At 51.0% G+C, this 20,194-nt stretch overlaps 1 protein-coding gene across 3 annotated transcripts in view; it reads left to right on the top strand.

The window, feature by feature from the left end:
• Positions 1 to 19,189, top strand: part of Spns3 (SPNS lysolipid transporter 3, sphingosine-1-phosphate (putative)) — a 58,771-nt gene extending 39,582 nt beyond the window's left edge. For 2 of the 3 annotated variants that reach the window (XM_050162754.1, XM_050162756.1), the window contains 4 exons: positions 7,290 to 7,355; positions 12,915 to 13,013; positions 13,130 to 13,301; positions 14,128 to 19,189. In XM_050162754.1, coding sequence (XP_050018711.1) covers positions 7,290 to 7,355; positions 12,915 to 13,013; positions 13,130 to 13,301; positions 14,128 to 14,216 — 426 coding nt within the window. In that variant the 3' untranslated portion in view covers positions 14,217 to 19,189. The remainder of the gene's footprint in view (positions 1 to 7,289; positions 7,356 to 12,914; positions 13,014 to 13,129; positions 13,302 to 14,127) is intronic. The other variant, XM_050162755.1, reaches the window with a different exon arrangement.
• The last annotated feature ends 1,005 nt before the right edge of the window (positions 19,190 to 20,194 follow it).

Here is a 20,194-nt window from a genome sequence, read left to right on the forward strand (position 1 = left end):
ACAGAGAGAGAGAGAGAGAGAGAGAGAGAGAGAGAGAGAGAGAGAGAGAGAGAGAGAGAGATCAGATGTGCATTCAGTGTGTTACGGCTGTAGAGTAGACAAGGTTTTCCCAACTTCTCTTTCTACCTCTCTATTCTCTTTCACTTCCTTCTCCTTATCTCTTCCTTTTCTCTACCTTCCTTCCCCCTCCTCCTCCTTCTCTCTCCCCTTCCTATATGCCTGCATAGTTCCCGTGGGGTATACAAATCTCATAAATCACATTCCCCGAGCCTGGGTGTGGGCAGCTCCGCTCAGACACTGCACTGACTGTGCTCTCAGAGCTCTTGACTCTGTTCCAGGCTTCTCTGTGGCTGGCCTTTTCTGCACAGGGGCTGCAGTTTGAGTTGAACATTAGACCCCGCAGGTTTTTCTGTCGCCTGAGGGGTCTGCAGAACCAGGTAGTAGGGAGTCTTTGTAGGACATCTGGGCTCTGCTCCTAGGCAGGGATTTAGGTAAATGCTGTGTGCGGCAGGACTCCTCTGTGTAATTGGTGGGTACAGCCCCTTCTGGAATCAGGGGCTGCCTTTAGGTTGGTGGAGGCAGGGCGGGAGTCATTGTTTAATTTCCCCATTTTTGCAGCAACTTGCCCCACTGCTCTCTGCTAAGGACACCTATGGGCTTTATTCTCCTGCCGAGCGGAAGGGTTTGCAGAGCGGCTCTGGGGAGGAGACTCTGAACAGCAGACACTGCCGAATCATCTGCCTTTCTGCTTGCCTGCCAGTATTTAACGTTTAGTTCATTACATTTTGTTCTCGTCTTTGGTGAAAAACGCTTTCTCCTGCCTTGCTACTTTCGGCTTCTGGAGAGAAGGAAAGTCTATGATGCAAGCTTGGCCACCGTCTCTACCCGGGAGCTGCCCTAAATGACCTCTAAGGCCCTTCCCAACCCAAACTTGATCAGGACATTGAATTTGCTCCATAACCAAGGAGCAGAGCCAGCATAGGCATCCCTGTGGCACTTAACATCACCTGAGGTGGCTGTCCTTCTCAGCCTTGAAGACTCCTGACTCTGTCCATGATCAGCCAAGATGCGTATCCGCTAGAGTCGTGGGGCAGTACCAGCAGTGATGCCTCAGATCTTCAAAATTCTCCTAATACTTCCTTCTTTATACTGCCCTTGAGGACTTTTGGAAGAAGCCCCTTGGCCTTCTGCTCTTTGGGATTGAGTAACCAGCACCCCACAGTCAGGCCTGTCTCACCATCTTGCTAGGATCCCACAGGCTTCTCTCCTTGCACGACAACACAGCCTATCAGGAAAGTTCACAGCCTGACAGGATTTCCCCGGGGAGGACCCCAGAGCTCGCTGCCTCGCTTTCCAGCTGCCAGCTTAGCAGGTTGTTGGGTGTTTTCTGGCCTCTGGAGACCAGTCAGTGCCCTTGTGTCCCATGCCATCCCTGCCATTACAGGTTGGCAGGCCCATGGATAGAGCATGCCAGCCACATGGCAGCTTGTTGGCAGCCAGGTCTGTGTTCTGGCTGACTCAACCATGCTGAATGTGGCATTGCTGCATAAGCGGAGGAGGTTTGTGCAGTTTTTTCCTGGGTACCATGAGTTCAGAAGGGACAGTAGCCTTCTCACTTCTCAATGGGTTTTATACAATGGGTTTTATAATCCATTCTTCAAGCCAGACAATGGTGGCGCACGCCTTTAATCTCAGCATTCGGGAGGCAAGGGCAGGTGGATCTCTGTGAGATCAAGACCAGTCTGGTCTTCAAGAGCTAGTTCCAGGATAGGCTCCAAAGCTACAGAGAAATTCTGTCTCAAATGAGAAAAAGAGAGAGAGAGAGAGAAAGAGAGAGAGAGAGAGAGAGAGACTTCTTGGCTCTGCTACAAGGCCACAGTGTTGTGTGGGTGCATGGTAGGCTTCTCTTCAGTAGCTCTACAGCCTGTGACTGTACTAACACCAGTACTAATTCATGCTTTCATGGTGTAGTTGGTTTTTGTTTCTGAGGGTATTTTGCCATGTTGCCCAGATGGGATTAAACTTTTGAACTTAAGTGATCTCCTGCCTCAGCCTCCCAAGTAGCTGGAACTTGCAGGGATCATTCCGTACCTGATACCACATCTTTTTTTTTTTTTTTTTTGTTAGTTTGTTTTGGTTTTTCGAGACAGGGTTTCTCTGTAGCTTTGGTGCCTGTCCCGGAACTAGCTCTTGTAGAACAGGCTGCACATCTGTTTTGATATTTTGCATATCTCCTCTGCTACCTGCATATGTGTGCACATCGATACGTGAGTGTTGTGTGTATATCTCAGGTTTTGACTATGTGTGTGTGTGTATTGAAGTTTACATGAACATGTGTGAGGGCTTGCATACATGTGGTTGTATGTACAGGAATCTGTGTGTGTTTATGTTGTTGCAAGCATGTGTGGTATGTGTGTGAGGATGAGTGCCAGTGTGAACATGGGTAGTATGTGTGCAAGCTCTTCAGGCTAGGATGGCTAAAGTCAAACATATCAGTTGTTGCTGACCAGATCAAGGATGAAATATCAGAGGTCAGGGCTCTCCAGCACAGCCCATTTCTCAGGTCCCAGGCAGTGATCCCAGGCCCTCCTACCCATCAGGAACTAAGTCAGGGCACAAGGAAGACACCAGGCCTTGAGGAGGAGCCAAAGGCAGAATTAGATTTCCCCTTTGGAAGTCCCCTCTGGGCGGGTGTTGAGGGAGATGATAAGGCCTGAGAAACTGGAGAGGCCTGGATCAAGCCATCAGCAGTGGACATGGGGAGGCACAGAGAAGGAGCATCTGAGATGGGGAGTGAGGGGTTATACAGGGTCAGCAGACTCTAGGATTTGCCTGTCTCCCTGAACCTAAGGGGAAGCATCTTGGCAACTGCTGGCAGCTGGTCTGTGCCTGCATCCTGGCTGTCTTAGCCACACTGGGCAGGAACAGTGATGGGAAGAGACGGAGGGGAAACAAGTTAGGGGACATGTCAAAGGGAGGTGTATGTGACCGACCAAGAGGGACTTGGACCTGAGAGATGAACTGACAACCAAATTCTTCAAAACTGGAGACTAAAAAACAAAAACGCATGTTTATTTCATCTTTCTCTCTCTCCCCACCCCCCCCTCTCTCGCTCTCGCTCTCTCCCCCTCTGTGTGTGTGCGCGCACGCACACGCGCTCATGCCATGGCACATGTGTGGAGCTTAGAGGACAATTGGGGATGTTGGTTGTCTCTCCTTCCATTCTTGGCATCCTGCTCGAGATAGAATTTGGGTTGTCAGGCTTGCTGGCAAGTGTCTTTCCCTGCTGAGCCTCCTTGGCCAGCCCTTAGTGTGTTTGTTTGTTTTCTATTTCTTTCTTTCTGTCTTTCTTTTTTATATGCTTTTTTACTCTGTAGTTCATGATGGTGTATGCGTTACCATGCAAAATAATTACGTGTGTGTGTGTACCACAATATCAATCACTTCTACTCTTTTACCACGCAGAGTTCATTTCTCTAGCCTGTGTGATCCTTAAGACTGATAGCAAGTGTGTTTACCTGTGGGGACGTCTCGCTGATTCTTCTTTCTTCTTCTTCTTCTTTCTTTCTTCCTTCCTTCCTTCCTTCCTTCCTTCCTTCCTTTCTTTCTTTCTTTCTTTCGTTCTTTCTTTTCCAAGACAGGGTTTCTCTGTAGCTTGGGGCCTGTACTGGAACTAGCTCTTGTAGACAAGAATGGCCTCGAACTCACAGAGATTTGCCTGCCTCTGCCTCCTGAGTGTGCTGGGATTAAAGGTGTGCACCACCACTCAGCTCTTTTTTATTCTTTTAAAAGACAGAATCTTACTACATAGCCCAGTCTTGCCTGGAAAATGTGCGGGGTTACAAACATCCACCACCATGACTGAGGTTACAGGCATACACCACTATGGCCAAGGTTACAGACATGTGCCACCATGGCAAGTTACAGGTACATGCTGAGGTTATAGGCATTCACTACCATAGCTGAGGTTATAGGCATGAGTACCATGGCTGAGGTTACAGGTATGTGCTGGGGTTACAGGCATGAGTACCATGGCTGAGGTTACAGGTATGTGCTGAAGGTTACAGGCATTCATTGCCATAGCTGAGGTTACAGGTATGTGCTGGGGTTACAGGCATGCAGTACCATGGCTGAGGTTACAGGTATGTACTGAAGGTTACAGGCATGAGTACCATGGCTGAAGTTACAAGTATATGCTGAAGGTTACAGGCATGAGTACCATGGCTGAGGTTACAAGTATATGCTGAAGGTTACAGGCATGAGTACCATGGCTGATGTTACAGGTATATGCTGAAGGTTACAGGCATGAGTACCATGGCTGAGGTTACAGGTATATGCTGAAGGTTACAGGCATGAGTACCATGGCTGAGGTTACAGGTATATGCTGAAGGTTACAGGCATGAGTACCATGGCTGAGGTTACAGGTATATGCTGAAGGTTACAGGCATGAGTACCATGGCTGAGGTTACAAGTATATGCTGAAGGTTACAGGCATGAGTACCATGGCTGAGGTTACAAGTATATGCTGAAGGTTACAGGCATGAGTACCATGGCTGAGGTTACAAGTATATGCTGAAGGTTACAGGCATGAGTACCATGGCTGAGGTTACAAGTATATGCTGAAGGTTACAGGCATGAGTACCATGGCTGAGGTTACAAGTATATGCTGAAGGTTACAGGCATGAGTACCATGGCTGAGGTTACAAGTATATGCTGAAGGTTACAGGCATGAGTACCATGGCTGAGGTTACAAGTATATGCTGAAGGTTACAGGCATGAGTACCATGGCTGAGGTTACAAGTATATGCTGAAGGTTACAGGCATGAGTACCATGGCTGAGGTTACAAGTATATGCTGAAGGTTACAGGCATGAGTACCATGGCTGAGGTTACAAGTATATGCTGAAGGTTACAGGTATGAGTACCATGGCTGAGGTTACAGGTATATGCTGAAGGTTACAAGCATACACCACCAGAGCTGACTCTGTTTGCTTGGATTTTGTTTGAAGCAAAGTCTGACTCTATTATGGAAGTCAGTGGCTGAAGACTGGATTTGCCCCCTGCCTCTGGGGACCACAAGTGTGTGTAACTAGGTTTCCAGCTCCAGAAGCGCAGTGTGTTGGTGCCTGTCTAGGCTCCCCCACACCTCTGTGCAGTGAGGGAAACAAAGGCCCAGAGGTGGGTGTGGGGGACCTCCCCAAGGGCTCCCAGCAGGTCTCCCTTTGTGACAGTGCCACTCCTTGAGCCCAGAAGGCTAAGCTCCCACTACCTCAAGAGTCTCTGTAATTATGGGATTAGAAGGCAGGCTCTCTCCACTGGCCCACTGCCCCTCAAAGCCGCAAACAGAGTGATGGATTTGGTGGCATGGAGCCTGTTTCCAGGTGTGTCTGAGGAAACCTGGCACCCTAGGCAGCTTGTTCCTCCTGAAAGGCCCCATTGTGGCTGCAGCCTCCCTCGAAGGGGCTCTATTTTGGGCCCAGGATCCACCCTAGGCCAGCTGGAAGAAGGAAAAGGTATATTTCAGCATGTCCTGTGGGTGTGGAGAGGGTAGGAGCGATCCCACACAGGAGAGCTTGTCCTCTAACAGTGGTGTCCAGCCTGTATGGAGGAAGGAGGACTCAGGCAGGCTAAGTACACTAAGAGGCAAGGCCTCTGGCCCAGGCAGAGGTTCACTGACTACAGGACACCACGGGGAGGGCAGGTGCACTGGGCCAGGCTTTCATGTGGTCCAGAATCTGGGCTGACAGGCCCTGCCAAGATGGAATGCAGAGCTGTGGCTGCCTGGGCCTCACCCGAGTCCTACCCACCAGTGACTTCCTGCTTCCCACTACTGCAGGTGCTCAAACCTTGTCCTCAGCCTAGAAGGAGACCCACCCTGACCTCAAGGGCCTCCCAGTTTGGGTACCAAGGGCCAAAAGCAGCAGCCACAGGCAGCCGGGTTGGGTGGAGAGATCACAAGAGCCGCTTAGTCTCTCTGTTCTATTCTTCTTTCGCTGGATCAGGTTATTCTCCTGCCCCACCCGTGTGGTGGCACATTCCAGCCTCTTGTTGGTACTCACAAGGCTTATCTGCCAGACATTGTTTGTAGGGCTTCTGCCTCCTGGGTTCCTGCAGCTCTTTCCAGCCCATCCTGACTGCTCCTAGGTATCTGCCAGGGTCATCTCTGCTCAGGGTCACCATCTGATTCCTTCTATCAGCCTTTAAAGGCATGGTAGCCATTGGAGGGCCCTGGGAGTTCTTTTTGGTCAAAGGCCTTCCCAAACTCACTATATAAAAGCTAGACACAGAGGAGAGGGCCTCTCTGTAAAGTGGCCTGGGTACCTGATCTGTGACATGGGTGTGATGATAACCTTATCAAATTATTGAATTAGGGAAGGGTAATGCGGTGGTGACCCCTGGCATACAGCAGGTGTCCTTTCTGATGGTGGTTTTCATTTCTCTGCCTTGGAGATGTCAAGCCATTGAGTTCCCAAGCCTGTGCTGCTTCAGACGTAACCCCGTGACTTCAGGAATGACTAATTCCACTCTGGCAATCAGCTCCCTGATGCTGGGAGAAGTGAGCCTTTCCTCCTCTTTCTTCGGTTGCTTCATTAAGCTTTTCTTGAGTGAAGGGAATGAGGATTGTCTTAATCCTCTGGCACGAGGTAGCACGATTCAGAAAGCTGGGTAAGACGGGACCAGCAGCAGAGGACACTGGGAGCAAGGCGGGGTAGGCACTGGACGGGAGCCTGAAGCCTTGCGTTTCAGGTTGGCTTTGCCCTGGGCCAGCTATGGCCTGAGAAGAGCCTTGACCCTACGTAGGAATTACCTTTGTCTACACAATGGCTGTGCTAATGCTAGCTCAGGGTGGGGGTTTCTCGGAAAGGTGCTTGGGAGAAGCCGATCTAGAGGTGCCCAACGCCTTACTGGTGAACGCAATCCTCAGCAGAAAAAAAAAGAGAGTAGGCAAGCTGAGACCTTGGCCTTCTTGTCCTGAGTCTACAGATTTGGAAGTGCTCTAGTAGCCCTGTTGCCTCCTCCTTCTGGGTTCCATGGGTGACCCCCAAGGGCTGGGTCTTGGTGGTCATGAGCCAAGGTTATCAGACTTGTAGCCTGGTGCTCACCTTGGGGGTCTCAGGGGCAGCCTGTCTATCCATCCTGGGGGCTGCTCTTCCACCCATTTGTCTCCACATGCCTTCCTCTGAGGAGCCTCAGTTTCCCCTCTGCACAGTTGAGGAGAGACTTGGAAGGGGTAGGGGTGGGAGCCTTAGGTGGGGCCACAGTCTCATCCAAGACATTCTCTGTCTGCAGGTGTTCCTGGCTCTCGGGGAGCTCCTTCTGTCTTGCAACTGGGCAGTGGTTGCTGATATCCTGCTGGTAGGTATGGGCTGCACATTGGTCCTGGCACTTTCGAGTAGCCTGGGCATTGGGAAGGATGTCAGAGGCCGTGGGGCAGGGGTTGAGGCCACTTCACAGTTTCCATAGACAAAGTACCCCCTTTCGGATGCTCTCAGCTGTTTCCTCCCTATTCTGCACATGAGCATGGGCACTCAGAGAGGGCAAGGTGCCTGAACCAAGGTCACACGTTGTCAAGACTCTGAGCTAGGACTGGAGCAGGCTTTCATTCCTTCTTCATGACACATCTCAGCAAATGGGCTCCTTGGCCTGTACTCTAGGGTCAGAGAGAGGGACCCTTGACTTAGAGCACTGGCCGCTGAACCCTGCTGGCCTCAGCTCATCCCACCTCATGGATCACTCGAAGGGCTAGGGTAAGACCTACCACATGTGCTGTTCCCACCACATGGCTTTGGTGTCCTGAGTCCATCCAGCCTGGTCCTTCCTCAGCTACATCCTGTCTTCAGCCTCCCTGCCTCCTTTGAGGAGGCACAAGGGCTTTGAACATTGTGAGAGTTTGAACCTGGTTGCTAGCAGGGCTCCTAGGTCTAAGAACACAATGCCCTCCTGCTGCCTTCTGGCAGACTAGCACAGTCTCATGCTGGCCACAGGATTCTGGGTGGTCAAACACAGGTAGAAAGCTGTCTGGTGAAAGGTGTCCTGCTTCTGCAACTCACTAGCTGTGTGTGACTTTAGGCAGGTTGCTTTGTATCTCCGAGCTTCAGTTTCCCCATATGAAAATGGGGATGGAATGGTAGTTCCATTGTTGTGAGCGTGGAAGGAGATGACTCATAGAAAGTTTAGCCCAGGGATTGATGGGGAGGCTTTTCACTGTGACCCTGAGATTTCCACGGTTCTTCCATCTCCCAAAGGTGTCTTGGAGTCCTAGAATCTGGGTTTGGAAGGACTATGGGGGTGTATGTCATTTAATCAGACAAGGCCTGCTTGAACACTATGTTGCCAGAATATCACTGCCTGCTGTAGTACAGGCTCAACCAATTTTTGACTCTAGTGAGTGTATCAGCCGTAAAGCTAGCCTGTCTTCCCTGCTCCTCCCTCTGCACCGAGACCTGGGCTCAGACTCAGCCACAGGCCTGGCAAATGGCTTTGGGCCTCAGTTTCCTTGCCTATAAAAAGGCCTAATCATTAACTGTTAGTGGGGCCAATGAGACAGCCTAAGGGAACACCCATCCTCTACATAGCTCTTTCTCTCTCAGGTGGTTCAAGCAGTGCTGAAAATGCCCCCCACAGCTTCCTCCACCTGCCCCCCACTGTGATCTCTTTTCCACACGACAGCCCCAAAGAAATGTGAAGGCTACAGGGCATCTCTTTCTGTGTCTGCCAAAATCATTAACCTGGGAGCATCGGGCGCTTGGCAGTGCTAAAGAGGAGTGTGTCATGGCTGTGGAGGAGGTGGATGGTGGCTCTGGGGCCCGGCTAGAGTCTGGATTGTGGGGGAGCTGGCTGACCACATGCATCCCAGCCTTTTAATTCTCGGAGCCCTTTACGGCTTGGAGGCTTCTGCTCTAGCCAGCTCCATGCTGCCTTCCCTGCCTCTCTCCTGACCTAAACCCAGCAGCCAGCAATGATCTTTCTGTACTAGATAAGAAGTTCGGGTAGGAGTCCAGCCTTTTCAGCTCCTGTGTTTCTATCTCCCTGGCAGAAAAACAGGACAGGGGTCAGGAGGGCATGGTCTCGGCACCTGTAAGGAGCTCTCTTGCAGTAGAGGGGTACAGGTTTATAAGAGCACTGTCTTAGGGTTTTTACCACTATGAAGAGACACCATGACCATAACAACTCTCATAAATAAAACATTTAATTGGAGGTACTTGCTTACAGTTTCAGAGGTTCAGTCCATTATCAGCATGATGGGGAGCGTGGCAGCATGCAGGCAATACAACATACATGGTACTGAATCTTGGAGGCAGCAGGAAGTTGACTGATACATTGGGCAGTGTCCTGAGCATAAGAAACCTCAAAGCCCACTCCCACAGTGACACACTTCATCCAATAAGGCCACACCCACTCCAACAAAGCCACACCTCCTACTAGTGTGGGCTCTAATTCCATTCAAACTACCACAAGCACTATAAGCAGACATGGCAGAAGATGGCAGAAAGCCAAGTGGCAAGGGACAGGGAGGTAACAAATGTGGAGACTGAGGTCTCTTGGAGGAAGCGGGGCAGGGGAAAGACTTATATGGGGACAGGTTATGGGGGAAATAGAGGATGGGGCTCTTGCTCCTAAGTAGGAAGGTAAGCTTCTCTTTTGGGTGCTCTGAGAGTATTGTAGTGGGAGATATTCAGATGGACGGTTCTCAGTAGAGAGAGAACAAAGAGGGTCTAAGAGGAGAACAGGGTAGAGAGACTGTGAGTTCCTGGGGGGCTGGAGTCAGAGGATGGGTGAGGGAGGAGAAGTTGGACAGGAGAACTCGGTCAGGAGCATTCCAGCGATTCTGTTTTTCAGGCGCATCCCTGCTACTCGCTAGCTGAGAGATCTTGGCCAACTCAGGTGACCTCTCTGTGCCTCAAATGTATAATCTGTGCTCAAATGTATACTAGATGGAGAAGTAGTTCCTATCCATTGTGCCTCAGGCTGTAAGGAAGCAACGAGCTAAAACCTGTACCCTGTGTGTTCCTGAAGAGGTGGCAACCATCTCCAACAATTCTGCCTTAGGACACTGCTCTCTCCCCAAGGAGAATCCAGGCTCCTTTTAGATGAGAGGCCCCAAGGGCTGCCTGCTCCAATGGCTCTCACACTTCATTCTGCCAGAGACAAGCTTGGAGGAGCTTGTCACTGATCCTGGGCCTCAGCACCTGATCGGGTGGGTAGAGAGTGGGTCCAGGAATTGCATTGCCAGCAGACTTCCCTCAGAAGCCTGACCCACAACTGCTGGTTTGCATAGTCATCTCTTCAGCCTGCATGTTCCTTGCAAATTTCTCATTATCTGTTTGAGTTTACCCAGCCTCAGGGGAGCCCAATCCTACACCCTCCCTATGTACCCTCTCCTGGGTTGGCTGTGTCTTAGATGATCTTTTCTCCCGGAAAGACCAAGAAAGTGTCTCTAAATCTGCTTTACTTGCAGCTGCCCCACTCAGCCTGGTCCTCAGTGGCTCACCCTTCCTCCCAACGGTGAGGAGAAGGATGCTTGAGAAGTGACTGTGTCACCCTTCACAAGTGTCTGGTCACAGGGCTGAGTTGGGGAGGGCAGATGGCAGGCTGCCAGGGAATCTGTCCTTAGTGATTGTCCCTCCAGCTTTCTGCCAGGCGGTGGCCGCCCGCACCACTCTTGCCCTGGGCTATAAAGGGAACTGCTTTTCTAAGGGCGAGCCAAAACACAGGTGTTTCTGTCTCTGAAGCTGGTGAACCTGGAATGCTGGAAACCCCAAAGCCACTCATTTTCAAAATTGCTCACCCCCCAGCTTGACAGAGGCTGCTGGGCGTGGCCTTTAGAGAACCAAGGACATCCAGAAGAAGCAAGGATGTGGGACCCATGTCTCCCTATGCTGAGAAGATAAGGAACTTGTAGGGACCTTACTCCGAGGGTCTGAGCAGCCCCAGCCCCACATGAACCTGTGTGAGGACTTGAGGCCCCTGTTTAGGAAGCTTAACCAGCTCTCCAGAGCTACCAGTGACTAATCACATAATTATGGGGTGAGAAGGAAGTCCTGGGAAGGTACGGAGCTATGGTCAGTTCCTCCTCCAGTGCGGGCAGATCCTGGAGAAGGCAAAAGGCCCAGCTTCTCTAACCACCTGGGGAGAAAAACTTGGCCCCAGTGACCTCATACCATCTGACTGCCCACAGTGACTCCCACCTCAGCCCTGCCCACCCACAAGCTCCTTTCCAGCAGACCTCTTGTGTCTGTCTGCTGGGGTTCTGGAATCCAAAATCGTATTTTGGGTTCCTACCTTCCAACGTTTCTTTGACCCCTCTCTGTTGCACGCTGATTCTCCTGCCCATAGGCAAGAACACTAAGGACACTGTCTTCTTAATTATTTTTGAAACTATATAGCCCTGGTTAGGCTGGAACTCTGTGTAGACCAGGCTGGCCTCCAGCTCATAGAGATCCACCTACCTGTGCCTCCTGAGTGTTGGAATTAAAGGTGTGAGCTGCCATGGCCTGCTTCTGTGTTTTTAGTCTAACCGTCCACCTTTTAAATGCTGTGTAATGACCACATTAACATGGCTGAAATTGCCAGCTTTCCCCACCCCTAACAGCAGAGGGTCAGGAGACCAGTCCCTGGACAGGACGGCCTGCCATCCAGTCTGGGCCCATTATTTCCTGGCTGGGCTGCTCCGGATAATTTAATTACCTGCTCTGTGAAAGCTTTCCCATCTATAAAATGCAGGAAACAATCATATCACCTTCATGGCTTGTTGGGACTGATATATATATATAAACATATGCAGGAAGCAGTTATTAAATGCTAACTGTTGTTGTTGTTATTATTATTATTTTCAGATAATAGACACTGAGGTCCTGGGGACAAGACTCCAGACCAGCATTCTCCTCTGTGGCTGTCATAGTGTGGAGTACCTCTTAACTGGCAGGATTTCTCCTGAGACCAGGCTTCTAGAAAGTTCTATTTCTCTTACTTGGCTAGCAGATTTTCGCTAGGTCCCCCTAATCCTTGTGTATTGTGGTACTCCAGGGACACAGGAGAAATTAGGAGCTTTGCTATGAATACAGTATGAGAGATAAAGAAATGGCCCAAGAAGGGACCCTTCCTAGTTCCAGGGAGCACACACTCATTTAACTGTGGGGTGTGTGTGTGTGTGTGTGTGTGTGTGTGTGAGAGAGAGAGAGAGAGAGAGAGAGAGAGAGAGAGAGAGAGAGAGAAGTCAGGCCCTCAAAGCTGAGAAGGCTTCACAGAGGAGGTGAATAAGGGTAAGTCCTAAGTGATAAATAGTGCTTCCCAAGTATGTCCAGTGAGGGAAGGCCTGCCAGGCAGAAGGCACACATTCCGCCAGCAGGACAGATGTTCTTGTGAGCTTCTGAATCTCAGCTGAATGACACTAAGCATAGCTCTCAAGGTGGGTACTATCATTATCCCATTTAGAGAGGAGACAGGAAAAGCCGAAGTGACTTGCTCGAAGACGCACAGCTAATGGGTAGGGACTGGGAGTGGACCCCAGACTGTCTGACTCCAGAAGTCACATTCTTGACGTCCTTACCTTCTCGCATGGAGCTGTGTGAGCCTCCCTGGCACCACTGCCCCACACTGGTCGCACCTGCCTGCACTGATGTCTGGAGCTCCGAGCTGAGATACTGCCCTACCAGTGTGGTCACAGCCAGACAGGCCCAGCTCAAGGATAAACTCTGTGTCTCTGTCCAGTGCTATGCTCGTTGCCCCTACTATCCCTGTCCTGAGGAGGCCTCCCAGGGCCCCCAGGAGCCTGAGTCTTGGAAGTCAGTGATCCTTCCCATCCATCCTCTGACCTGTCTGGCCTGCCACTCTCTGGGAATCTGGGAACAGAAGGATGGGGTGAAGGGTGCTCTTTCTTTCCTTGCTTACCTCTGGGGCTCCTGTGTTTTGCAGTCGGTAGTGGTGCCTAGGTGCAGGGGCACGGCAGAGGCGCTCCAGATTACAGTGGCCCACATCCTGGGAGACGCTGGCAGTCCCTACCTCACTGGACTTGTAAGGAGTGTCTGTGTGTGTGTGTGGTGGGGGGAGGAACTTGGGGAGGTGCTGTTCGTGATAAGGTCCTGGGGCCACCTTGGGGGGGGCTCGCAAATTACCTCTCCTCTTGGCAGATCTCCAGCGTCCTGCAGACTGGGCGCCCAAACTCCTATCTGCAGCGCTTCCTCAGTCTGCAACACAGTTTCCTGTGCTGCGCCTTTGCCATCGTGCTGGGTGGTGGCTGCTTCCTCCTGACTGCACTGCACCTGGAAAGAGACCAGGCCCAGGCCAGGCAGGCTGGCAAAGGTACTCCCACTCTTCGTGCCCTTCTGGACTCGGAGCACTGGCAACTACCTATGCTTCTGGACAGCTCATTCCAGATAATTTATTACGTCCCTGCCATGTGCCAAGCAAGGTAGCAGATGCCGGAGAGAGACAGAATTAGGCCAAGTCTGAGCCCTCACGGAGCTAATGCTCTAGTGGCAAGAGACAGGCCAGAAATGGAAAAACTGAGAGAGAAATGTTTGCTGTAAGTGCCATAGAGACAACGGACAGGGAAAGGGATTGGCAAGGACAGGTGGTGGAGTACAGGTGACATTGGAGTGAAAGAGCAAAGAGGAAAAAGGGACATGAGCCAGGCAGCTATCTGTTGGGAGGGGCTCCGGGAGGCGAGGGCAGCTAGAGCAAAGGTCCTGTGGTGGGAATGTGCTTGAGGTGCTGAGGACTGACAAGGTGGCCAGGGCAACTGTAGCAGGAGCGATGGGGACAGTGAGGCAGCAAGAGAGGCAGAGCACCGAAGGAATCCTTCAAAGGACTGTGACCTTCACTGAGAGGGAGATGGGAGTCCCTGTGGGGTTTGCAGAGGTGGGGTTCCAAGGGCAACCCCAGGCCTCCTGTATTGAGAACAGAATTCAGAGTGCCAGATTGGGGCAGAGAGGTCACAGAACTCTGTACTGTGCTGGGAGGAACTAAGCCCATGGGGTGGCAGTGACACAGGGATGGCAGTGAAGGGGTCTGATTTGGGGTTTCTTATGCAAATAGATCCTCAAGAATTTGCAATAAATTGTTCCCAGGCCTAGTCTCAAAGGTCCCGCCTCCTTTGGGCTGGCTGATCATCTTCTGTCTCCCACAGGAACTCTGGACAGCGAAGACATAGTCAGCAGGAACCCTGAGAGTCAAGGCCTGCTCTCCAGCACCAGCACCCCAGCAGAGCATTCCTGAGTCCATCTTGCAGTGAGCAGGCTTTATCCTACCCACATCCTCCTAGTGGCTCCACCCATCTTGGCTATGATTCAGGGACCCCGGCTAAGCTACACTTGCCACTTGTTCAGTCCCTGCTAGAGAACTGCCAGGGCCCAGGAGCTGGCTCAATTGAGTTGTCACTACCCTTCAGGGAGGCTGGGCCCTTATTAAAGCGTGACCAGTGCAAAGCCCTGGGATTTCAGGGCTTCTTAGACCCATCTTGTTATTTATAGCCTCGTGAAGCCTCTGCAGGAAGAGGGGCGGGCAGTGGGCAGGCCAGGCCAAGGATTCACGGTGGCCTTTACAATAGGGACCCCGAGGAAGTTGCTCAGCTTTGTTGTTTGGGTGTCTCCACCATGAGTACCTCACTCTGACTCAGATTCTCCTGTTTGCAAAGGCTAGGGGGGACAGAGGTACCTCTCTGTGAGCATTCATCTTCTGAACAGGAGGTGGTCTTGGAGTTAGGTTCCCTGTGCCTGCTGGTATGGGGATGTGACCCCACTCAAGCCTGTGCAAATTACAGAAGCAGCTGCCTCTGAGCTACATGCAGAGAAGCTCACATGACTGTTCACACATACTCCTGGAAGTAGCCCTCCTTCTCTCCAGCCTATCTTTGACCCCAGCATCTCCATGGGGAGGGCTGGCTCTGTGGGACCCATGCTTGGCACTGGGTTCTGAGCAGCTGGGCTCAGCGGGCCCTGCAGGAGATCAACAGCTTCCAGGCGGGCAGCAGCAGGGAGGCTTGTTCTTTCCGCCTATGACCCCAGCTTCTGTCCCCTCCCCCGGAGCCCAGCCAGGCAATCATTCACTCACTCATTGCCACCTCTGCTGTGCCAGGCTGTGCCTGCCTCCCAGCATCTGTGGGCAGAGCAGTGGCCCAGCATTCAGCACTGTTCCTTGCCCTTACATTCATTCTTATCCTGCCTCCTCAGGCTTCTCCTTGTTCCTAGTTAGCTGTGACAGGCTCCTGGAGCTAGGTTCACTAGCTCAGCCTACACATGCTCCCGGGTTTAGCTCTCCTCAGGAGCAGGCATCTCCAGGACAAAAGCTCCCATTCCCTGAGTCGGCATCATCATTGAAGGGAAACAACCACCCCGAAACTCCAAGGAAACCGACTGGTGTGGGAGCTTGACTATCTGAGAAAGAGGCAACCGCGCTGCTCTCAGTACACAGGGTACAGAAGATCAGGGCCACAGCCCGCCTTTCAGCTGCAGAGTCCAAAGCTCTGTTTGAGACGCACCAAATGCAGATTTCTAGCTCCCATGTGACTCCCACAGGCTAGTTCCAGGGTCAGAACCCAGCAGCCACGCTGTCTTGAAACTCAGCTTCGCAGACAATGGGCAGAGTCCAGTGGCTGGGGAGGGAGACCAGAAACATCGCTTGTGCTAAATCTACAAACACTGATGGTTATCAGTAGGTCCCTTCGAGGTGTGGGGCAATAAATCAGACTCCAGTCTGCCCTTGGACCTCGGGAGACATACTTCCTATGACAAAAGGGTCACCTGGCTCAGAAACCTTCTAGAGGTGACTTTGGGGCTGGCAAGGACAAGAGGTGTGGAGGAAAGGAACCCTAGGCAGGGGGAAGAGAACTAGGGTATAGGCAATGGGACAGGAAAAAGACTGTGAGTCATGGAAGGGTGTAGAGGGGCCAGAGAGGAGGCATGCTCGCCACTGGTGGGAAGAGGTGGCAGGATTGGCTGGGACTAGGGGCCTCAGTGCAGAGAACTGCAGCTCTCATCCCTAGTCTCGGGCAGGGAAAGGTCACATCTTCCAGTACATTCGGAAGCTTGAGTTCCCAGGATGCACTGAGACTCAGTGCTCAGCCAGAGATTTACAGGATATTATTTTCTAAGTGAGCTTGGGGAGTGCCAGAGTTTGGGGACTGAGGGACCCTGGGAGGACAAAGCCACACCTCATCTACAGTCAAGCTAGGCCCCAGCTTCCCTCGGGTCCTACCTCTCCCTGTTGGGGACTAGTCCCAGCAGATGAGAACACAGGAGCAAGCCCTGTGAGAGGCCCCCAGTGCCTCACTACAAAGGGTAGCATAGTAAACAGAATACATCTTTATCGCCTGAAGGATGCTGTTGGGTAATCCTGGTTATTGACACTCTGGACTTGTTTGTTGGGAATGTCAACAGCAGCGAAAATGCTATTCAGCAAGACAAGTCCCCAAGCCGACCCTGCTCACTTCACGTGTTAATGACTCAGCTTCCAGGAGACATCCTGGCAGGAAGCCGTGTCTGCCTATGTCTATGCATGTGCCCGTGTGGCCAGCTTGCTCTCTAGCGGCGTGTCTTTCAGTCTGGAGGATGGAGCATGCATTTAGGTTCCTGCACCTCGACCTGGCTTGTTGCCCTGCAACTAGCCATTGGCCTGTCTGTCCCACCCCTAAGTGAGTGACTTCCTGCTGTGTCAGGGTAGTGAGGTAGCTGTGTGTGAAGTAGCTGAGCTCACCAAGGTTCTATCACAGAGTCCAACAAGAAGTGCCGGTACTTGTTGAAGCCATGATTTACCCCATTGCCAAGAGGATGGGTTTGCACTGGCTCCTACAGCATTTGGGTTATGGAGCTGCATGTAACTGGGCCGAACTGATGACCTTGAGGAGGCAAAGGATTCATCAGCAGTGTAGGAAGAGCTCACGGAATTGGTAGCAAGGTTGAAGAGCCAGAGATTTTACCTCATCTTTTAATTTTTCAGAGCGCCAGACACTTTCCCCTACTCTTTTCCTACTTACTCAAGATTTAATGCCCTAGGCATAAAAGTTCAGTTGGGTTAGCTTGGATCCTCTGCCTGTGTCTTGATTCATAGCTCCATTAAGACCAGGAAGCCAGGAAAGCTGCTAGGAAGAGGAATGAATTAATTCCGATCATCAAAACCAAATGGCCGGGGGCGTGGCTCAGTGATGGTGCTTTCTTAGCTGGCCCCAAGTTTGATTTCCAACACCAAAACAATAAAAAATTTTAAAAGGCTCCTCCCCTTCCTCAAAAAAGTGACAGCATCTACTGCGATGATTTGGGGCAGGTCACTGGCCTCTCCACAGGGTGAGGAAGAGCCTCCACTCAATGTCCTTCCAGAGACTTTGTTTTTGATGGTCTCAGGCCATGGTCAAAGGTAACTGAAACATCTATAATATAGAAAGTGTTAAAAATGTCCAAATGAGTCATGTATAGCGATGCCTTTATTCCAGCACTTGGCAGCCAGAGGCAGGTAGAGGTCTAAGTAGAGCCAGCTCAGTCTATAGAGTGAGTTCCAGGATAGCCAAGGCAACACAGAGAAACCCTATCTTGAGAAAAAAAATGTTCAAATGATGGAACACGAACTTCTGTATGAGCAGGGATTCAGAGCCATCTGTTCTGAGCAGGAGAGAGGCAGAGATGACATGTTCAGAGAAAAACTCACGTGGCAGGCCCCAAAATGGGGGGTGGGGAGACTCCAGTGAGTCTCTGGTGTGGCAATAGCAGGAGCAGAGTGGGGGTGCCTTCTCCCCAGCTAGGGTGGTGACCTGCAGGAAAGCTGCTCCAAGGATGGAGGGAGGTGTCATTAGGGAGAAAAATGGCTTCTCCACAGGCGGCAGGATTGAAATCTGGCTGGTTTCTGAGTCACCCAGAGCAACAGATATACAATGCAAATCAACACATATTTCCTGCACCTGCTAAATGTCATTTGCTCATTCAATCAACAAACATTCTCTAAGCACCTCCTCTGCAATGGATGGTGAAGATGAATCAGACAGGGCATGAGCCCTTGAGGCTCATCTCTTTTGGGGGTGGAGTGGTGGTGGAATCAAACAAACATAATCAGAATAATGAGTTTGGTGTGATGGAGGAATATACATGTTACAAAATAGCCCCGAGGAGGAAATGATTGGTCACCCAGGTGGGTCAGGGAAGGCTTCCATGAGGAAGTCAAGCCTGTACTGGACTTGTGAAGGACAGCTATAGAAGCTAGCCTGGAAGGCCCTGTAGGCAGAGCCCAACTAAAGGGTCGGGGGAGGTGGGGGCGTGAGCATGTGGCGCTCTCCGTGGTCCTGAACCATCGTTCCTTTAGCAGGGTTTTCTGGCAGAGGGCAGATAGGGACTACAAACAAATGAGCTAATTTTTGCCACTTGCCCAGGCTCCAGGAAGTATCTGGGTGTCAATCCTGGGAGTTCCATGTCATCGAAAGGACTTCTAAGATCCTTTACCTTGAGACAGTGTGCTGGAGATATGTAGGAGGCTCTGAAGTCAGAACACATGGGTCAGGAAGGGTTGTGAAGCCACAGAGAGATCTATGGAGAGGTTTTGTTCCAGGCAGTGATCAGGTCATGGGTATGGTTTGAAAACTTATTATCAATAACTGGGTGGGAAAGCCTGGAGGTGGAGTTGGGATCAGGGAGTCCAAGTAAGATATCTGAGGTATATCAGTGGGCAGCGGGGAACATTGAAAGTGAGACACAACAGGCTATAGCTAAAAACAAATGGCCTGTAGGGTTTCTCCTTGGTGTCATTGTGGGCCAGGAGTTATGATGCTATGGTAAGAAGCAGGTTTGAGGGAATGATGGTGAGTTCCATTCGGGATATGCTGAGCTTAAGGTGTTTGTGGGATTGCTAGGAGGATGTGTGGGAGATTTATGTGAAATTAAAACTTGGCCATAGGGACTGTCTAGAGGTGGAGGTCAGGGTATTGTAAACAAATGCATGATTGCTGAGAGCCCATGTGTAAGTGAAGGCTGCTCAAAGAGTGTGCCAAGTGACGAGAAGCTACCACAGCCTGATCCAGAAAAATGCTACCACATAGGCACAGCAGAAGTGAGAGGGACTGACCTCCATCTGGTTCATCAGCCTTGCTGGAGCTCATTGTACGTTCTCGCAGAATGGTCTGTAGAGTCACAGTCATACAAAGTGTTCTGTGGAAAAACGGGAGTTCTGGGAGACTCATTGTCTTGGTTTGAGTTTCTATTACTGTGGTTAAAAAAAAAATCATGGCCAAAGACAACACTGCAGTCCATCATTGAAAGAAGTCAGGGCAGGAACTCAAGGCAGGAACCTGAAGGCAGGAACTCAAGGACCATGGGGGAACACTTCTTACTGGTTTGTTCTTTACGGTTTGGTCAGTTGGCTTTCTAATAGCAACCAGGACCACCTGATCAGGGATGGCACCACCCATAGTGGACTGGGCTCCCCCACATCAGTTATTAATCAAGAAAATGCACCACAGGCTTACCTGCATACGAACCTAGTGGGGGCAGTTTCTTCCAAAATGACCGGAGTCTGTGGTAAGTCACATCACACCCATAGCAAAGGATCTAAGAGGTTGCTCAACAAGGAAATATCTCCGTTTCCCCCACCACTTCTCAAATACAGTTATCCTCAGAGAAAGCACACTAATGTTCTGTGCCTCACTTGTTTCAGAATTTGTTGAGACAAGCTCTCACTAAGTAGATCACACTGGCCTAGAACTTGTGAGCCTCAGACTCAGTTTCCCAGGTTCTGGGATTAAAGGTGTGTGCTCTCTCATGTGTGGTAGTTACAGTCTAGACCTCATGAATGGACACCAGAAGGTCCTGGAGCCATTGCTGAATTCAGATTCCCGTCGTGCCCAGAAGAAAAGTCTTGCAGAAGCTGTGGGTAGAGTGTGGGGAACCAGAAAGTACTGACTTAGGAGGTAGTCATACCTTGGATGGATTGCTTCTTTCCTAGTTTCCTCGCCACAGGGATAGAACTGATAACACACAGGTCTGATGGACATGGTGGCTCATAGCTTTAATCCAGCACTTGGGAGGCAGAAACAGGCAGACCTCTGTGAGTTTGAGGCCAGCCTGGTTTACATAGTGAATACCAGGACAGCAACGACCCCATCTCAATACCCCTGCTTCTGCCACAAACAAACAATACCCCGCAGGCCCCCGACCTATGGTCCTAGGATGCTGCCAGCCAGGAGTTCTCACAAAGCCCTCATCTACTCACAACCACGCAGC

This window comes from Alexandromys fortis, unplaced genomic scaffold, assembly GCF_014885135.2.
Source record: "Alexandromys fortis isolate MF-2015 unplaced genomic scaffold, M_Fortis_MF-2015_v1.1 scaffold_84, whole genome shotgun sequence".
NCBI lineage: Eukaryota > Metazoa > Chordata > Mammalia > Rodentia > Cricetidae > Alexandromys > Alexandromys fortis.